An 18,802-nucleotide genomic window follows, 5' to 3' on the forward strand; every position below is an offset into this window, starting at 1 on the left:
TGCTGCGACACGAGCCGTTCTGGACCCTTCCGCGGCGCCAAGCCCCGCCCCCTGCTCGGCCCGTCCGGCCAATGGGCGCTCGGCGAGCGGATCCGCTTCGCCCAATCAGCGCTGAGTCCGGGGCGGGTGCGGAGGGGCGCGGCCAATGGGAGGCGGGAGCGGGACGGGCGGGGCGGGGCCGAGGCGGCGCGCGGGGCAGGCCGGGAGTGCGCGCGCGGGCTGTGACGCAGCTGCGGCCCCGTGAGGCGGCGGCGGCACCGCGGGCCCGACACCCGGCCCGGCCGCTGCGAGCGGCGCTTCCCGGCACCCGCCGTGAGCAGCGGGGCCCGCTGGGGCAGCCCTGCCCTCCGCCCGCGGTGAGCTCCGCGCCTGCCCGCCCTCCCCTGCTCTGCTCTGCTCTGCCCGGCCCGGCGTGGCTGGGGCGCCGCCGCCGGGCCTTTTGTGCCGGGAGACCGGCTGCACCTGGAGTGGGGGGGCGCGGGGAGGCCCCGGGACGAAGGACGGGCCGGAGGGAGGCGGGAAGGCGGCGGGCGGGTGGGGTTTGTGGGCAGCCGTGCCCCGGCTGTCTCCGGAGTAGCTGGCCGCTTTTGGGGTTTTTAGGCCTCTTTGGTTGTCCCGATGCGCGTCCGGTTGGGGATTCCGGGTGTTTTCCGCGGGGGATACGCGGCTCTGGATGCGGGTAACGGCCCGGCTGTCCCCGGGCCGGGAGTTATTTACTGCCGTGTTAACTTGGTGTAGTTTAAAGTTAGGCTGCTTACATGTGACCTAAGTTTCGTTGGTGGCATGGGTTTCTTTGGGGGGTTTACGGGGATTTTGTGCTGTTGCTGTTATACTTCAATTAGAGCGAGGAGTCCCAGCTCAGCTGGGGGTGCAGCGAGCGGGAGAGGGGTGTTGTGTAAAATCCTCGTGTTTTATTAATTCCGGTCTAACTCTTGCGTTCATAGAACCCCAGAATCAGTAAGGCTGGAGAAGCCCTCCCAGCCCAGACAGTCCCAGCTGTGCCCTGTCCCCACCTTGTCACCCTGAGTGCCACCTCCAGGTGCCACCTGCAGGGATGGGCACTGCAAACCTCCCTGGGCACTTCCAACCCCTGAGCTCCCTTTCCATGGGGAAATTCCTGCTGCTGTCACCCTGAGCCTGCCCTGCCCAGCCTGAGGCTGTTCCCTCTCCTCCTGTCCCTGTTTCCCCCTCCCTGCCCCTCCTGTCAGGGAGCTGTGCAGAGCCACAAGGTCCCCCCTGAGCCTCCTTTTCTCCAGGTTGAGCCCCTTCCCAGCTCCCTCAGCCCTTTCCCAGCTCCATTCCCTGCCCTGGACATGCTCCAGCTCCTCAAAGTCTTTCTCTGAGGGGCTCAGAACTGGACACAGCCCTCAAGGTGCAGGGAAGGAGGAATGGGTGTGAAGTAAAGTAAAATGCATGCGGGAGGGGGAAACCTTTCTATAACTCATTTTTTTCTTAGAAAGTAAATTTTTAGGTTTCCTCTTAGGTAAAGTTTGGTGTTTAGTGATCTCAGGACAATCAGAGAGCAGTGACATAGAAAACAGGAACCACAGAAAATGAGGAACCTGTGAATTTGTAGATAAAGCTGAGAGTCACAACATTGGACAGCTGGAAAGTGCAGGTGATTTTTATCTGGCCTGAAAGGGAGACTTGCTTTGGGGCAAGGGGAGATGGCTGAAAATGTCCATAGGAAGGGAGAGGTGTGTTTGGGAGCAGGTCCTGGTGGAGAGGGAGCTGGGAAAGCGACTCAGCCTGGAGGAAAGGATGCACAGGGTGGACCTTCCCACACTCCTAACTCCCTGACAGGAGGCTGACATTTGACAGCAGCAGGAATTTCCCCATGGAAAGGGAGCTCAGGGGTTGGAACTGCCCAGGGAGGTTTGCAGTGCCCATCCCTGCAGGTGGCACCTGGAGGTGACACTGGGGGTGACAAGGTGGGGACAGGGCACAGCTGGGACTGCCTGGGCTGGGAGGGATTTTCCAGCCCCAGGGATCCCAGGGGAGAAGGTGAGGAGGGCTCAGGGTGCAGTGTTACCCTCAGCTTGGGGAGCTCTGGGAGTTTGTCAGAGCAGCTTTTCCTGGCTTTTACCAGGATCATGTCACTGAAATTCCTCTTCCTGGGACAAATGAAGCCTGTAAGGATTTGCATGTGAAAGTGTGGAGACCCTTAACACTCCAAAATCACAGTGTATGTCTGTTGGAGTAGTTGGAGGTGACCCAAATCATCTTTTTAATTTTTCTGTCGTGGAAGTGTGGGGTTTGGGCTGGTTGTTCTGGGCTGATTTAGTCTCCAGCTGTTCAGGGATGGTGGAAGGCTGTGGCTGCTCCCAGTCTGGATTTGGCCATTCCCAGAAAGTGCTGTTGGTGTCAGAGGAACAAACACATTTGAGTTTGAAGGATGGGCAGCTGAGTGTGGAGATGTCCCTGCAGGAGGCTGTGCCTGCCTTGGCTGGGATGGGGGAGCTGCCACACTGGGCACAGGGAAAGGGCAGCTTTGGCTTGCCCTGGAATTTGGGAATATTCCTGTTGTGGGCCATTCTTGAATTGCTGGTCTTCTTAGTTCTGCAGTGCTGTGTGTGGCTGCTGCTGCCAGGGAGTACCTGGGAGTGTGGGGGAATTCCTCCATTGCCTGCTCAATACCTGGGGGTGGGACAACACCAGCATTTTTTTGTTAATTTGATGTGATTTTAGTAGTGCCTGTTTTTTCTCATTAGTATTATCATTTTCTTCTGGCTAAAATGGCTTTTCTTGGGTCATTGCACCCACTGTTTTGGGGGGTAATACTGGCTTTTTTTTGTTACTCTGGCTCATTTTTGGTTAATCTGGAACTTTCAGTGGTGGAGCTGCAGGAAAACACTCCCCTGTTCCCTGGGAGAGTGCCTGAGGAGCTGTGGGGATTCTGCTGCATTTGTTGATAAAGTCGGAGAGTTGGAGCAGAGTTTGTACCTGTCAGTGCTGGGGGGAGGAGGCTGAGGAGAGGCAGCAGGGGATGAATGTGCTGTAAATAAACCATGGGGCTGGAAAGGGAGCTGGGCCCAGCAAAACTCCCCTGGAACTACAGCTGCTGGGAAGGGCAGGAGTGGGGAACAGAGGCAGGGGGGATTCCTGTAATCCCCGTGCAGTGCATCCCCCTGTCGGGTTTGAAGAGAGGCTGGAACAGGAAAATCAGTCCTGGGAACCCCTGGGATTGCAGTGGGGTCACCACAGGCTGAGATGGGCAGGAACTGCAGCCATAATGAAGGGTGACACCTTAATTTTAGGGCCAGTGGTGTTTAGGGCCATCTCCTGAGCTGTCACTGGAATGTTGGTGCCCTTGACCCCCCAGGGTTCTGCAGGGTTTGGATTTGCACAGTGCCATTGGGGCTGGTGCTGGAGGATTCTGGTGGGGTTGCTGCCCTTGGCAGTGAGGGAGATGAAAAATGATTCAATAAAACCTGAATTCTCTTTTCCAGGTCTAGGACAAAAACCTGAAATATCCTGAAAATGTTTAACAAATCCTTTGGAACTCCGTTTGGAGGCAGCACCGGCTTTGGGACAACTTCAACTTTTGGGCAAAGTAAGTAAAATATCTGAGGGGGTTTTTAATGAGGTCTGTTTTCCTGGAGTGCAGCTCAGAGAATCCCCAGAAGTGGTGATCCCTCATGGCAGGGAATTAGGGAGCTGCTGGGTGCTCCAGCTGGCTTGGATGAGGTTCAGGAGCCTAAGGCTGCACCCCAACCAAGCTTTCAGTTTGGGCACACAGCCAGGGTTCTGTGTCTGCTGTGGAAACTCCTGCTGCAGGAGGAGTGAAGGTGCAGTGCTTAGGGCAGGTGGTGTCACTGGGATTTTGGGGCTGGAACAAACCTGTGCTGGGTTTGTTGGGAGGGCTTGTAGGAGGAGCTGTGTGTTGTAGGGGTGTGTGGGTTCAGCTGTGCCATGGCAGTGGGAGGGCTCTCACAGGCTGTGCTGCAGCAGGAGCTGTGTGTTTTGGGCTCAGTGTCCCATAGCTGTGGGAGGGCTCTCACAGGCTGTGCTGCAGCAGGAGCTGTGTGTTTTGGGCTCAGTGTCCCATAGCTGTGGGAGGGCTCTCACAGGCTGTGCTGCAGCAGGAGCTGTGTGTTTTGGGCTCAGTGTCCCATAGCTGTGGGAGGGCTCTCACAGGCTGTGCTGCAGCAGGAGCTGTGTGTTTTGGGCTCAGTGTCCCATGGCTGTGGGAGGGCTCTCACAGGCTGTGCTGCAGCAGGAGCTGTGTGTTTTGGGCTCAGTGTCCCATAGCTGTGGGAGGGCTCTCACAGGCTGTGCTGCAGCAGGAGCTGTGTGTTTTGGGCTCAGTGTCCCATAGCTGTGGGAGGGCTCTCACAGGCTGTGCTGCAGCAGGAGCTGTGTGTTTTGGGCTCAGTGTCCCATGGCTGTAGGAGGGCTCTCACAGGCTGTGCTGCAGCAGGAGCTGTGTGTTTTGGGCTCAGTGTCCCATGGCAGTGGGAGGGCTCTCACAGGCTGTGCTGCAGCAGGAGCTGTGTGTTTTGGGCTCAGTGTCCCATAGCTGTGGGAGGGCTCTCACAGGCTGTGCTGCAGCAGGAGCTGTGTGTTTTGGGCTCAGTGTCCCATGGCAGTGGGAGGGCTCTCACAGGCTGTGCTGCAGCAGGAGCTGTGTGTTTTGGGCTCAGTGTCCCATGGCTGTGGAATGGCTCTCACAGGCTGTGCTGCAGCAGGAGCTGTGTGTTTTGGGCTCAGTGTCCCATGGCAGTGGAATGGCTCTCACAGGCTGTGCTGCAGCAGGAGCTGTGTGTTTTGGGCTCAGTGTCCCATGGCAGTGGGAGGGCTCTCACAGGCTGTGTTGCAGCAGGAGCTGTGTGTTTTGGGCTCAGTGTCCCATGGCAGTGGGAGGGCTCTCACAGGCTGTGCTGCAGCAGGAGCTGTGTGTTTTGGGCTCAGTGTCCCATGGCTGTAGGAGGGCTCTCACAGGCTGTGTTGCAGATGCTGGCTTTGGCACGAGCAGCGGAGGCGCCTTCGGGACGTCGGCCTTTGGCTCCACCAACAACACGGGCAGCCTCTTCGGGAGCACACAGACCAAGCCAGGTGCTGCTCAGAGGGGAGGGGGGGAGGGAGGGAAAACCCCCAACCAAGGAATACTCAACAGAAACCAGCCAAACACCCTCCCAAGCCCAGAACCTGTCAAAGCCCCCAAGCAGGACTAACAGCCTGTTTCTGTCTGCAGGAGGGTTGTTTGGCTCAACCACGTTCAACCAACCAGCCACCTCCTCCACCAGCACTGGCTTTGGGTTTGGAACATCCACTGGCACATCAAACAGCCTCTTTGGAACCACCAGCACTGGTGGGAGCCTCTTCTCATCCCAGAACAATGCCTTTGCACAGAACAAGCCAGCTGGTTTTGGAAGTGAGTGAAACTGGCCCCCTCTGCAGTTAGTGGGACAGCACTGGCAGCTGGGTGTACCTGGGGGCTCTCCAGGAGGATACAGTGACATCCCTGTGCCCACAGCAGCCAGGAGGAGCCCACTGCTGCTCAGCCTGTAGCTGTGATGCCAGCCCTAAATTTTAAAATGAATTGCCAGAAGTGGTTGGATTGAATTTTTTATCCTAAGATCTCTTTCAGTGCTGTTTGATTTTAGGTTTTTATCCTGTGGCAGAGCAGTTACAGTTGGGTTTGTCTGTTGCAGGAGAAGACAGGGAATGCTATTAAACTCTTCAGTAATTTCACAAGGCAAAAGCAACTGCTTGCAGCCCTTTCTGAAAAAAGGAAGGGAGCCTTGCTGATTCTCTTTATAATAAAATTATTACAATGTTTTCTTCCTACTAGTTGGGAGTAGAAGGAAACTGGCTGCTGTGGTTTGTCTGGTGTTTCTGGGGTGCTGACTTAGGGACACTTCTGCAGCAGAGAACTTCATTAGCAGCACCACCAGCTTCCAGCTTGGCTGTCAAATTATTTTTCCCAACTGTTTTTTCTATTTTTCAAACCAGGTTCTAATTTGAATAAAGTATTTAAGTTTTAAACTTTGGGTTTGTTTGAATACTGATGTTATTTGTTATGCTTTATTCAGACTTTGGTACGAGCACCAGCAGTGGGGGGCTCTTTGGAACCACCAACACCACTTCCAACCCCTTTGGGAGCACATCTGGCTCTCTCTTTGGCCCAACCAGCTTTACTGCAGCTCCAACTGGCACGACTATTAAATTTAATGTAAGTTCTGCTTTTTCTTCTTAATCCAGCCTGTTCACTGTGGGAAGTATTCAGTTTTGCAGTTGTGTGATGTCTTGGCCACTGTGGTGCTAAAATGAGTTCATGTGCAAGTGAGTGACATGATTTGAGAGCATCCTTTTCAAACACTGTGGAATTTCAGGCTTGCTGGGTTTAGAGCTGTGCTGAGGCTGAAGGAGTAAAGGAGCTCCTAAAGCTGAGCCTTGCCAGGAAGTGCTGTGGAACTCAGGGTGATCCATGGCAAATGCTGGCAGCAGTGAGGGTTAGGGACATGTGGGATGGTGAGGAGCAGCACAGCTCTCCTGAGGCAGCCTGGCTCAGGGAATGGCAGCTGGGAGGGGAGGAGTGCTGTCCTGCCTCCTCTGGACGAGTCCCCTTTAAGACAGGATTCAGTAACTGCTACCAAGTTCTGTGGCAGTTGGACCTGGAGGGTGGCCCAGCAGAGGGGCCTTGAGGAACTGGGCTAACTGGTGCCTGCTGGAAGAGGGACTCTTCTCCCCAAAACCTTTTGCATGCAGATCTCATACCTCTTCATTTCTGGACTGAGCTGATGTAAGACTGAGGCTTTGGGGGTAGAGCTGTGGTGCTGCCTGGGCTCTTGCAGTGCTGCTGATTTGTACTTTCATAGCACTGTTAAAAAGGAGGGGATAGTGAAATTCATGCAGAGCTCCAGGATTTGTCAGAAGCTGAGGTAAACTGCTTTTAAAGTGAAACCAAAAGCAAAATTGCTGAGAGTTGTTTTGTGTGTTCCTGGGGCAAATTCCACTGCTGATCATCATTGAACACACCTGGGTGAGGCCTCAGCTGTACAAATAATGATGGGATCATAAAACCATGAACTCACACAATGTTTGGGTTGGGAGAGACAATGCAGTGCCACCCCAGCCATGGCAGGGACACCTCCCACTGTCCCAGGCTGCTCCAGCCCCAGTGTCCAGCCTGGAACTGGGCACTGCCAGGGATCCAGGGGCAGCTACAGCTGCTCTGGCAATTCCATCCCAGCCCCTCCCAGGGAACAATTCCTAATTCCTAATATCCCATCAAACCCTACTCTGAAGCCATTCCCTGTGTCCTGTCCCTCCCTGCCTTGTCCCCAGTCCCTCTCCAGCTCTCCTGGATCCCTCCAGGGGCTCTGAGCTCTCCCTGCAGCTCCTCCTGCCCAGGTGAGCACCCCCAGGTGTGGCTCAGAGCTCTCCAGCCCTGCAGCAGCTCCTGCCTGCTCTGGGCTCTCTCAGCTCCTGCTCTGGCTGTCCCAGGGCTGGGGGCTCTGTGGGTTGTGTCTCACCTGAGCAGGGCAGTCACACAGAGCCTCAGGTCTGTCTAGCTGTGGGATTTCCCAGGGTGTGCAGGGAGTTTGGCTGTGTTCCCCCCAGTCTGAGTGGATTTTAACCTGGCCCTTGCTCCCTTCCCTCAGCCCCCGACGGGCACGGACACCATGGTGAAATCGGGCGTGAGCACCAACATCAACACCAAGCACCAGTGCATCACTGCCATGAAGGAGTACGAGAGCAAGTCCCTCGAGGTCAGTGCAGGGGCCAGCCTCACCTCGGCTCCCTGGGCCCCCCTGGGCCCCCCTTACTGTCTGTGCTCATTAATGGGAGAGTAGTCATGAACCTTCAGTATCTGCATCACACACACAAGCTGTTGTCAAGTAAAACAATTAATGCTACGCCCCGTTAATTGCAGTTGGGTTTAAATGCTTAATGCGGGTCTGGAAGAGCTGAAATTCCATCTTGTCAGAAGGACATGAGATTGTGTTGGGAACAGCCCTGCTGTGCTGAGATGACAGCAGGATCCCAGCAGAGATCAGTTGTTTATTATAAACTGCTGTTCCCAAGGATTCAGTGTGAGGCTTTCCCATTTGGGCTGCTTTGTTTGACCCCTCGAAACATCATTTGTACAAAGAGCTGGAAAAGCTCTGGGAAGTCACATTGAAGCCCAAACATGGATCTAAGTTTAGGTCCCATTTTTGGTGTCATTATTTTTAAAAATGGGTGTTTCAGCCTTTCTTGAGCCTTCATCTTTGTGAAGGGTGCTGTGTGGGTGTGGTGAGGACACTTGCCTGCCCTGCCCTGTGCACCAAGAGCTGGATTTCCCTCTAGGAACTCCGTTTGGAAGACTACCAGGCAAACAGGAAAGGGCCCACAAACCCTGTGGGAGCAGGAGCAACTGCTGGCTTGTTTGGCTCTTCCACTGCCACGTCCAGCACAGCCACAGGACTTTTTGGCTCTTCCACTACCAATACAGGCTTTTCCTATGGGCAGAATAAAACTGCTTTTGGAACCAGTAAGTACTGCCTGGCCCCAGTGTTCCTGTGAGTGCATGTGCAAATATTCTGTTAAACCTCTTAAAATGCTGAAACGCTGCTATCAGCTCAGAGTTGTGCTGGTGCTATTGCCAGCATTCACTGGTGGAGTTCCTTGCCATAGGAATCTTTGCTTGCCTTTCCTTGGAAAAATTTAAACAGCAGGTTTTTACTAGGTTTTGGTACAATCTGAAATGTAAATTGATCATAGAATCCCAGAATGGTTTGGGTTAGAAGAGACCTTGAAGCTCACCCTATTTCACCTCACCATGGGCAGGGACACCTCCCACTGTCCCAGCTGCTCCAGCCCCAATGTCCTACCTGGCCTTGGGCACTGCCAGGGATCCAGGGGCAGCCACAGCTGCTCTGGGCACCCTGTGCCAGCCCTGCCCACCCTGCCAGGGAGGGATTTTTTCCTAATAATGGATATTCGTGTTTGTGGCATTTGTCTATAAACAGATCCAAATCCTGCAGGCTGTAGGGATGGCAGTGGTGGTTGGATGAGCAGAGATGGGACCCAGGGAGCAGTTGGAGCTGGCCCAGGGCAGGCTCAGCTTGCATTTTAGGGAAGGGTTCTTCCCCCAGAGGGTGCTGGGCACTGCCCAGGCTCCCCAGGGAATGGGCAGGGCCCGAGGCTGCTGGGGATGCCCATGCTGGGATTTTGGGGGGTGTGGGCAGTGCTCCCTGGGGGTCCCTGCAGCCCAGGACATGCTGTGACCTGTTGCCCTGTGTGAATGCAGAGTGTGGGCTGTCAGGCTGTGCTCTCTAACCACTCTGTGTCCCAGGTACCACCGGCTTTGGCACCGGCACCAGCGGGGGCCTCTTTGGGCAGCAGCCACAGACCAGCAGCCTGTTCAACAAACCCTTTGGCCAGGCCACCACCACACAGAACACTGGCTTCTCCTTCGGGGGCACCAGCACCCTGGGCCAGCCCAACACCAGCACCATGGTGAGAGCTGGGCCTGGGGGCTCCTCACACTGCACTGTGGGGAGGGGAGCAGGATGCTGAGCTCTGGAGGCTGTGCTGGAGTGAGGAACCTGCTGGCAGTCAGATTTCTTCCTGACAATGGGAGAGCACCCAGCTCTTCACAGATGATGTATCTGAGCGAGGAACCTGCTTTGTTCCTGACAATGGGAGAGCACCCAGCTCTTCACAGATCATGTACCTGAGTGAGGAACCTGCTTTGTTCCTGACAATTTGAGAGCACTCAGCTCTTCACAAATCATGTACCCACTCACCTCCTCAAGCAGCTGCTCTCTAGCAATTCCAGTGCTTCCTATGATTTACACACAGATAATGTTATCCCATGGTTAACCTTCTATGGGAATTCCAATCCTGGGCTTTCTGGTGACAGAGGAGCAACATTTGTGGGCTTTTGTAACAGATCCTATATAGCTGTAACTTGCTGTATAACTAGAAGTAACTTGCTGTATAATCGTGTTCTTTGTGACTTCTCCCAGAAAACCCTGTGAAATGTTTCTTTTCCATTTCCCTTGCTTGAAGCAATGAGGAAATTCCAATATCCTTTAAATCTTGGAGCATAAATTTTTGGGCTTTTTTTTTTTTTTAATTTCCTTTTTGTAGCTAATCTCTTGGAGGAGGAGGACTAGAGCTACTGGAATGCTCTTCGCCCCTCTTTCCCCAGCAGGAGGGCAAATGTAGCATTGTTTTGTTGCCTGATTTTGTGTGTTGAATCTGTTGTTATCAGTGTTGGACTTGGAAAAGCCTGGGAGCTTCACCTTAACCTGGTTCCTTTTTTAGGGTCTCTTTGGGGTCACCCAGCCCTCCCAGCCTGGAGGCCTTTTTGGGACAGCTGCCAATACAAATGCTGGGACTGGATTTGGAACAGGAACTGGCCTTTTTGGACAAGCCAACACAGGATTTGGTGTTGGTGGTTCGGTATGTGTGTGCCTTGGTAATAAAGAGAAATCCTGTTCTGGGGTGCTGAGCTCCACAGGAGCTGTGCTAGCTGAGGAATTGAGATGTCTGAGATACAGAAGTCAGGTGGCTTTTTTGTAAACTGGAGCAGAAACAGGTGTAGTAGAGTCATTTTTTAACAAGTGATGTGTGGAGTGATGGAAGCAGCAGGAGATACTGAGGCTCTCAGTGTCTGGGTGCCTCAGCATGGGGCTGGAAACACAGGTTATAAGTTATGATGGACCGAAACCAATCTTGGTTTTTAATATTCAGTCACTTTGGTTCAGGTGGAGCAAAAATCACAGGATCACTGGGATTGGAAAAGTCCCTTAAGGCCCTTGAATCAGACCCTGACAGCTGCTTTTGGGGTTTTGCAGGTGGCTTGGGATAAGCCCTAATAATGGGGGTGTGGGCTGGGGGGCTCAGTGTGCTTGGCTTTAGTTCTGTGTCCCTGCCTGCAGCCATACAATTGCTGTGGTGTCAGCATCCCAGGTTGCCAAATGCTGCTGTTTTCCTTGCAGACCCTGTTTGGGAACAAGCCTGCTGGATTTGGAGCCACCACGACCAGCGCTCCCTCCTTCGGTACCACCACGGGCGGGGGCCTCTTCGGTAACAAACCTGCCCTCAGTCACCCCTGCAGGCCCTGCAAACCCTGCAAACCCCTCCAGTGGGGACAGGGAAAACGTGGGGTTTCAGTCCTTAACCTGTGCTGTGTGTACCACATGTGCTGAGTGTTGTAGTGTTGGAATTGTCAGGTGAGCGATGGCCCTGCTGCAGGGAAATGTGCTGGTTGTGCCTGTGCTCTTGGTGGGGCTCCCTGGCACTGGATGGTCCAGTGCCACTGTTTTGGTGAGTCCTGAAGGGAATTTTCAGCCTGGGATGGCCAGGAGAGCCCCTGGGATCCAGGGCAGCATTCCCAGCAGGACAGGGAGGGGATCCTGCCCCTCTGCTCAGCTCCAGGGAGCCTCATCTGAGTGTCCTGTTCAGTTCCTGCTCCACAGTTCAAGGAGGAGCAGGAGCTACTGCAGAGGGTCCAGGGAAGGCCACAGAGATGATTTGGGGTCTGGGGCATCTCTGGTGAGGAGAGACTGTGGGAGCTGGGCCTGGTCAGTCTAAGGGAAGGCTGAGAGGGGATCCATCAATCCCTACAAATATCCTTTAATCCATACAAATATCCCACCAGTCCCTACAGATCTCTCCAAGGGTGTCAGGATGGTGCCAGACTCTGCTCAGTGGTGCCAGTGCCAGGACAAGGAGCAGTGGGCAGGAACTAAAACACAACAATTCCATCCCAAGCTGAGGAAGAGCTTCCTTCCAGTGTTGCTTTGTGTTGGTTATTTAAGGGCAGTAGGACCTGCCGGTATAGACAGGGAGGATCTCAGGGGAACTGGGTGATATTTTAAGCCCTTCCCAAATCAAGCTCTGTGCAGTTGTCAGCACCTTGGCAAGCAGGGTTTGACTGTGGTGAGCAGTCCTGAGCAAACCTCCCAGGGGTGTGAGAGGAGCTTTGAGTTCTTGTTCTGCTGGTCAGGATCTCCATGGCCCATGAGTGTGTTGGCACTGTTGGGTGGAGAGCAGCCTTTGCAGTGTGTGCTTTGGTTTGCCTGTGCAGCAGTTTGTGGGAGGAATGGAGCTGGATTCCAAGGGGTTGGTGCACACCTGCACTTTTCACTCTAATCCTGGCTTTGTGTTCTAAGCAAGCATGGCATGGGGTCAGCATCTGCAGTAGAACTGAGCTTGTGGTACATTTGGGGTGGCCTTGTTGCAGCTACAGCTGTGCCCTTGAGCTGTGCAGTTCAGAGTTCCCCCTGCTCTGTGGTGAGGTCAGAGAAGTGAGTGTGTGGTACAAACAGGATGAAATGAGGTTTGTTCCCTCCAGGCACTCAGAAACCCCCAGCATGTTTCACTCTGTTGCCAGATACAGCAGCATGGTGTCAGCTCTGCCTTTCAGGGAAACTTTGAAATTTGTTGCAAACTGAAAAGTTTAAAAAGGCAGCCCAGAGATTTTCTGTGCTGCTTTAATGTACTTACAACTAAAATATGTTTATTACCAGTGAAATCCCTTCTTGCTGATTGTCAGTTTAACCTTTGCTGCTGGAAACAGTGAGAAATTTGACTTTGGCAGGGCTCTTCCACCCTGTGATGCTTACTTGTTTAAATACATGATTTTAATTTCATCTCTAATGAGCTGCTTGTTCTGTTGTTGAAGGTTTTGGTGCCAACACTGCTGGAAATAGTTTGTTTGGAAACAAGCCTGCAACTGGGACTCTGGGCACTGGGCTTGGAACAGGGTTTGGAACAGGTAAGCAGTTTCCCAGCTCATTTCTGGGAAGCTTCAGCCCTCAGGCTGCACTCCTGGTGCACTGGGTGTTGCCTGTAACTGAGTTAGGGAAGGCTGGGCATTTTAGCTTCAAGCCAGGATAGCTCAGGGCAGCTCCAAGGGGAGTTTCTCAGCACAGTGCTGTCTTAGTTTGAGGGACAGGTGTCTGCCAATAAAGGCAGAAGCTTCTCTTTGAGATGGGCAATGTAAACCTCCTCCCTCCAAATTATTACTATGTTTTTGAAATTAAGGGGCTCTCAGGCAAAGAGATGGGAATGGGGAATAACAGTTCTTTCCTAGGACAATTCAAATAGCAGTGCAGCATTACACAGAACAATGCCAACCCTGCCAGAGTCAGAATCCAAGCTGGCACAGTCAGTCAGTCAGGGTGGTGGCACAGTCCCATTCCATGGTGCTGCATCCTCCTGCAGGGGCAGATGTGGCTCAGCTGGAGCAGTGCTCCTGGAGAAGGGGCAGTTTCCTCTGAAGCTCCAGGGATGATGTGCAAGGCTCTGGTTTTCCTCTGGAATGCAGTGGGAAGAAGGTTCCTTGGTGTCCAAATGTCAGTTTTTCTCAGGGTAGGAAAGGCTTGGCTCCTGCCCTGGCTGGAGCATCTCCCAGTGGGATGATGGAATTTTCTCAGCCATGCCCTGGGACTCAGTGGCCATGAAGAGGAGATATCTCCTGGAGGGAGGATGGGCTGTGGGAAGATAAAGATGATTGCCCAGCTGGTTTAAAGATGGCCCATGAGCAGAGAATATGTGCCAGGAGATCAGGGGCACTGCCCCACCTGGGGACAGAACACACATTGCTGGGCACACCAACCCAGCACAAGTGCCAGGAGGGCTGATAGAAACTGGGCAGCACTGGTGGGACTGGTGAGGTCCTGTGTGCTCAGGGGCTTGAGTGCCTGCAGCACCACGGGCACAGAAAGCTGCCTGCAGTGCAGTGGGGAGTGCAGTCTCTGTGGTGCTGTGGACTTGTCCCAGTGCTGCAGTAATGACAGTCCCTGTCCTGTCACAGCTCTGGGGGCAGGACAGACGTCCCTGTTTGGGAACACCCAGCCCAAGCTGGGGGGCACGCTGGGCACGGGAGCCTTCGGAGCGCCGGGATTCAACACCTCCACTGCCACCCTGGGCTTTGGGGCCCCTCAGCCTGCTGTGGGTGAGTGTCTGGGCCTGTGCCCATGGCCTGAGCACAGGAGCACTGCCCTGCCACGGCCTTTGGGACAGCAGGACGTCTGCTTGGGCCTCCTGTGTCCTGCCACAGTGCACACCATGTTACTGACCCTTTGTACATCTCCTTGGTCTCCTGTGTCCTGCCACAGTGCACACCATGTTACTGACCCTTTGTACATCTCCTTGGTCTCCTGTGTCCTGTCACAGTGCACACCATGTTACTGACCCTTTTCTTGCTAGTTGCATGTATATATTTAAAAGAATTCCAAGTTGTTTTGCATTCCTAATAGTTGCTCCTATTTTATGGCATTGTCGTGAAGATTAGTAACATTTCCCATAATTGAATTTGGGGCAGCAAGAATAGATGTGCACAAAAAAAAAAGTGAGGGAAGTGCAGCTTTTTCAGTACTTGCAGATAGGAGAGGCCTAGAGGGCCTTTATGAACAGGAAAGCTGTGCCATTGGGACAAAAACAAGACCCAGTTGTCTCCAGCTCTCCTGACTTCCTGCAGACCCTGTTCTGAGCTGTTCTGAGTGGTTCTGTTGTTCTTTGGGAATGCCCACATCCACCCTGCTTTTGTTGGAATTAGAATTAAGCTGCTTTTGGTGGCTTGAATGTTTCATGGGGTGAAGTCTCAGGGCATTTTAATAGGAATTAAAATGAAATACTTCAGGACGGAGAGACAAAGTTTGCAGTCCATTGTAGAGGGGACTCTAGACCTGTATGGTTGTGGTAGCAGGAATACCAACATTCTGCTTCACACCCTTTCAGAAGCCAGCTGGATCAGTTGAATATTCTGTCAGGCCAGACTCTTCCCACTGCTCTGTAGCTCTCTGTGCCCTCAGCTTTTCACCCATGAGAACTCAGTGAATATGTCTATACTCTGGTGGAGGAGGGAGATGCTCTGGGAGCTGCTGTGTTCCTGCCTGCCCTGGCTCTGTTCCCAGAGCTCTAAACCTGAACTGCTGCTCCTTTTGTAGCTCTGACAGACCCCAATGCCTCTGCAGCCCAGCAAGCTGTCCTCCAGCAGCACCTCAACAGCCTGACCTACTCACCCTTTGGGGACTCCCCACTCTTCAGAAACCCCATGTCAGACCCCAAGAAGAAGGAAGAGGTAAGTGCACCTCAGCCCTGCACTCATTTTTTGGATGACAGTTGAAATGACTTTGGTCTGTGTGCAGCCTTCACTGCAGTGCACACTGAGCAGCCAGGTAAGCTCCCTCTGTGCTCTCCCAGTGGTGCAGGGGCTCTTTACCCTCCAGGACACAAAGGGCTTGATTTTATTCCAGTGGAAAGTTCCCTGCCCATGCCAGGGGGGTTAGAAGTGCATGATCTTCAGGGTACTTTCCAACACAAACCACCCCATGATTTCCTGCTTTTGCCTGCATCACAGCCTTGGCTATGGAGTTCCTGTGCTCACTGCTGCTGATTGGGAATATAGATGGATCCTTGTTAAAGCTTGGAATTATTGCAGTGCTTTGTTAAAGATGTCTCTGATAAACCTTTCCCTGTGCTTTGTTCCAAAGATGTTAAAGCAAGCACCTTGCAGGCTTTTGAGGTGCTGGGGGAGGCTCAGAGTGGATGGGGCAGATTGCAGGGGCTGGAGGTGGGTGCTGCCTGGCAGCTGGAGCCCTGGGGGCACATGGATGCTGGCTGGGGCTGCAGGGAGCCCTCTCTCCATGTGCAATGATTGCCTCCCTGTACCTGTCACCCCCTTTGCCTTTCAGGGCCCTGGGCTGCAGCTCCCTGGAGCTCTGTCCCCTTACCTGAGATGCCCAGCTGTCCATGTTTCTGTTGCAGAGGCTGAAGCCAACCAACCCAGCAGCCCAGAAGGCCTTGACCACCCCCACCCACTACAAGCTGACCCCCCGGCCCGCCACGCGCGTGCGGCCCAAGGCGCTGCAGTCGGCCGGCTCGGCCAAGTCCCAGCTCTTCGATGGGCTGGATGATGATGAGCCCTCCCTGTCCAATGGAGCCTTCATGCCAAAGTGAGCTGCTCTTTGTCTGACAGTCTCTGGAAACTCCTGTGCATTACCCACAATGTCATGATTTTGTGCCCTGGTTCTGATTGGAAGAACAGTAACAAGTTGTGCGTAAGACTTCACTAGAACTGTTTTCTGTAGAGGAGGTAAAAAGGTTCAGCTTAAACTCTTAAGGCCAAGTAAGCTGCAAAATGAGGTCAGCCCATGAGGGGAGCAAAGCTCCTATAAGGTAATTTAGGAATTCTTACAAGGAAAGCTTGCACAGGGTAATACTTCCTGCTGCTGAACTGGGAGTGTCAGCAGGTTTGCTCATGCCCCTAGTATGGAGCAGATTTCTGGTGGTTTTACCTCAGCCTTGGTTCTACTTCAGATCCACAGATGTTTCTGTGGGAAATTAATCATGGGTCTGTTTGAGTGAAGCTTTGGGTTCAGTTTTTAGGTGCATCAGTGGCTGACTTGTAGAAAAGGGATTTGGAAAGATTTGGAGTTCAGTGAAAACAAAGAGCAAAAGACAAAAGTGACCCTGCTGTAAAATGAACCTGCACCTGTGGGCCAGACCTTCTGTGCTTCTAGAAAAGCTGATTTGGGAAACAGAGAACACTGTGGTTTGCTGAACTTGGGCTTTGAGCCTTTCACTAGCTTGTTCTTTTTACACTTCTTTATGAACCAGAGCCTTGAATGGAGTTCCCCAACAAAATTTAGGATCTCCTACAGGAGACTTGATACATCCTGGGTGTGGGAACAGGTCTTAGAGCTGCTTCCAGGAGCATCTGAATTGAGTATGAAATACACATTTATGCAGTGGATTGATCCAAATTTCCCTTCCTTGGTGTGCTGTGTTTTTAGGAAGAGCATCAAGAAGCTGGTTCTGAAGAACCTGAGCAGCAGCACCCTGTTCTCCCCTGTGAGCAGAGAGAACGAGGACCTGGCGTCACCGTCAGAGTACCCGGAGAATGGGGACAGGTGAGATCACCTGGCTTTGTCCTCTCAAATGCAGACTGGTTCTGCCTGTCCCTAAATTACTGCTCTACAGCACCTCTTCTCAGGCATGCCACTGTTCATGGAAAGCAGCTGACCTGCTGGGAGATGCATTTCCTCCTGGACTAACCATGTGTTCTTCCTTGTGGGCACTGCTAGGTCACCCCACCCAAAGTCCAGGTCAGAGAGCAGGCACTTAGATTCTGGATGAGTCTCCCTTCCTTCCTGCAGCAGGAAACCAGTACATTCCTTGGGGGAAGTGCTAAACCTGATCTGTCACAGTGATGGGGGAATTGCAACTGCTCCTCATGTCTCATATTTCTATTTTCTATATGTGTATTTTGTACAGATTACAATGAGGAACCTCTAAGGCTACGTCTTTCCTCCCACCAAAAGCTAGAATTCCAACCTCCTTTAGAAAACCTGTAGCCTTATTTCAGTTTAACTCTGAGTTTTGTGTAGGTTTTCTTTTAATCCGAGTCTGGAAAAAACCTCCTGCCCAGCTCACCACTTTGATTTTGTGGAAAGCCCTACTAAAATGGATTTTATAGTATCCCTACTAAAATAAGATCTGCTGTGGGAACGAGGTCACTGTGGGCAGAGTTTGGAGCTGTGGGGTTGCTGTTACACCCCCTTCTGAGGCTTCTGTGCAGCCTGAGCTGTGTTCCACTGAGCCCTGCACAGGGCACGTGCCTCGGTGCCCAGCATGGTGAGGCTGTCCGTGCTGCAGCGGGAGGGGAATCACCGCCGGCACTGCAGAGAGCTCTGCTCAGGAACGGGGCTGGCAGTCCCTCAGCGCTAACGCTGCCTTGTCCTTGCTCTGGCAGGTTCTTCCTGTCGGTGCCCGCCGAGGAGAACCACCGTGCGGAGGGGGAGCGGGAGGAGGAGGAGGAGGAAGCGCACGAGGTGACGCGCTTCTACACCAACCCCATCGCCAGGCCGGTGCCGCAGAGCCCCGAGGGGCCGCGCGCCGACGACAGCCTGCTGGCGCTCAACATGCGCGCGGCGCTGCGCAACGGGCTGGAGGGCAGCAGCGAGGACGCCTCCTGCCAGGAGGACAGCCTGCACGAGGACTGGGACAGGGAGCCCGAGCCCGGGCAGCAGCTGCACCCTGCAGGTCAGCCTGGCTGCTGCTATTGCACCCACAGCTCTGCTGCTCTGCCTCCTGCACCCACAGCTCTGCTGCTGTGCCTCCTGCATGCACAGCTCTGCTGCTGTGCCTCCTGCTATTGCACCCACAGCTCTGCTGCTGTGCCTCCTGCTATTGCACCCTCAGCTCTGGCTCTGTGCCTCCTGCACCCACAGCTCTGCTGCTGTGCCTCCTGCTATTGCACCCTCACCTTGGGCTGCTGTGCCTCCTGCTATTGCACCCTCAGCTCTGGCTCTGTGCCTCCTGCACCCACAGCTCTGCTGCTGTGCCTCCTGCTATTGCACCCTCACCTTGGGCTGCTGTGCCTCCTGCATGCACAGCTCTGCTGCTGTGCCTCCTGCTATTGCACCCTCACCTTGGGCTGCTGTGCCTCCTGCACCCACAGCTCTGCTGCTGTGCCTCCTGCTATTGCACCCTCACCTTGGGCTGCTGTGCCTCCTGCACCCACAGCTCTGCTGCTGTGCTTCCTGCTATTGCACCCACAGCTTGGGCTGCTGTGCCTCCTGCTATTGCACCCACAGCTTGGGCTGCTGTGCCTCCTGCACCCACAGCTCTGCTGCTGTGCCTCCTGCTATTGCACCCTCACCTTGGGCTGCTGTGCCTCCTGCATGCACAGCTCTGCTGCTGTGCCTCCTGCATGCACAGCTCTGCTGCTGTGCCTCCTGCTATTGCACCCTCAGCTCTGGCTCTGTGCCTCCTGCTATTGCACCCACAGCTCAGCTCTGCTGCTGTGCCTCCTGCACCCACAGCTCTGCTGCTGTGCCTCCTGCTATTGCAC

The 18,802-nt window shown here is 53.8% G+C and overlaps 1 protein-coding gene across 3 annotated transcripts in view; it reads left to right on the forward strand.

Moving 5' to 3' along the window:
- Positions 1–175: 175 nt before the first annotated feature.
- Positions 176–18,802, forward strand: part of NUP98 (nucleoporin 98 and 96 precursor) — a 42,477-nt gene continuing 23,850 nt past the window's right edge. Inside the window, exons 1-16 of one of the 3 annotated variants that reach the window (XM_079312280.1) lie at positions 176–356; positions 3,450–3,553; positions 4,954–5,055; positions 5,195–5,374; positions 6,036–6,175; positions 7,608–7,715; positions 8,296–8,479; positions 9,284–9,447; positions 10,261–10,398; positions 10,938–11,025; positions 12,626–12,718; positions 13,760–13,900; positions 14,895–15,028; positions 15,715–15,902; positions 16,743–16,859; positions 17,702–17,991. In XM_079312280.1, coding sequence (XP_079168406.1) covers positions 3,481–3,553; positions 4,954–5,055; positions 5,195–5,374; positions 6,036–6,175; positions 7,608–7,715; positions 8,296–8,479; positions 9,284–9,447; positions 10,261–10,398; positions 10,938–11,025; positions 12,626–12,718; positions 13,760–13,900; positions 14,895–15,028; positions 15,715–15,902; positions 16,743–16,859; positions 17,702–17,991 — 2,140 coding nt within the window. In that variant the 5' untranslated portion in view covers positions 176–356; positions 3,450–3,480. The remainder of the gene's footprint in view (positions 357–3,449; positions 3,554–4,953; positions 5,056–5,194; positions 5,375–6,035; positions 6,176–7,607; positions 7,716–8,295; positions 8,480–9,283; positions 9,448–10,260; positions 10,399–10,937; positions 11,026–12,625; positions 12,719–13,759; positions 13,901–14,894; positions 15,029–15,714; positions 15,903–16,742; positions 16,860–17,701; positions 17,992–18,802) is intronic. The other 2 variants (XR_013775082.1, XM_079312281.1) reach the window with 2 other exon arrangements.

Source organism: Erithacus rubecula (assembly GCF_903797595.1).
Source record: "Erithacus rubecula genome assembly, chromosome: 1".
In the NCBI taxonomy this organism is placed as follows: Eukaryota; Metazoa; Chordata; class Aves; order Passeriformes; family Muscicapidae; genus Erithacus; species Erithacus rubecula.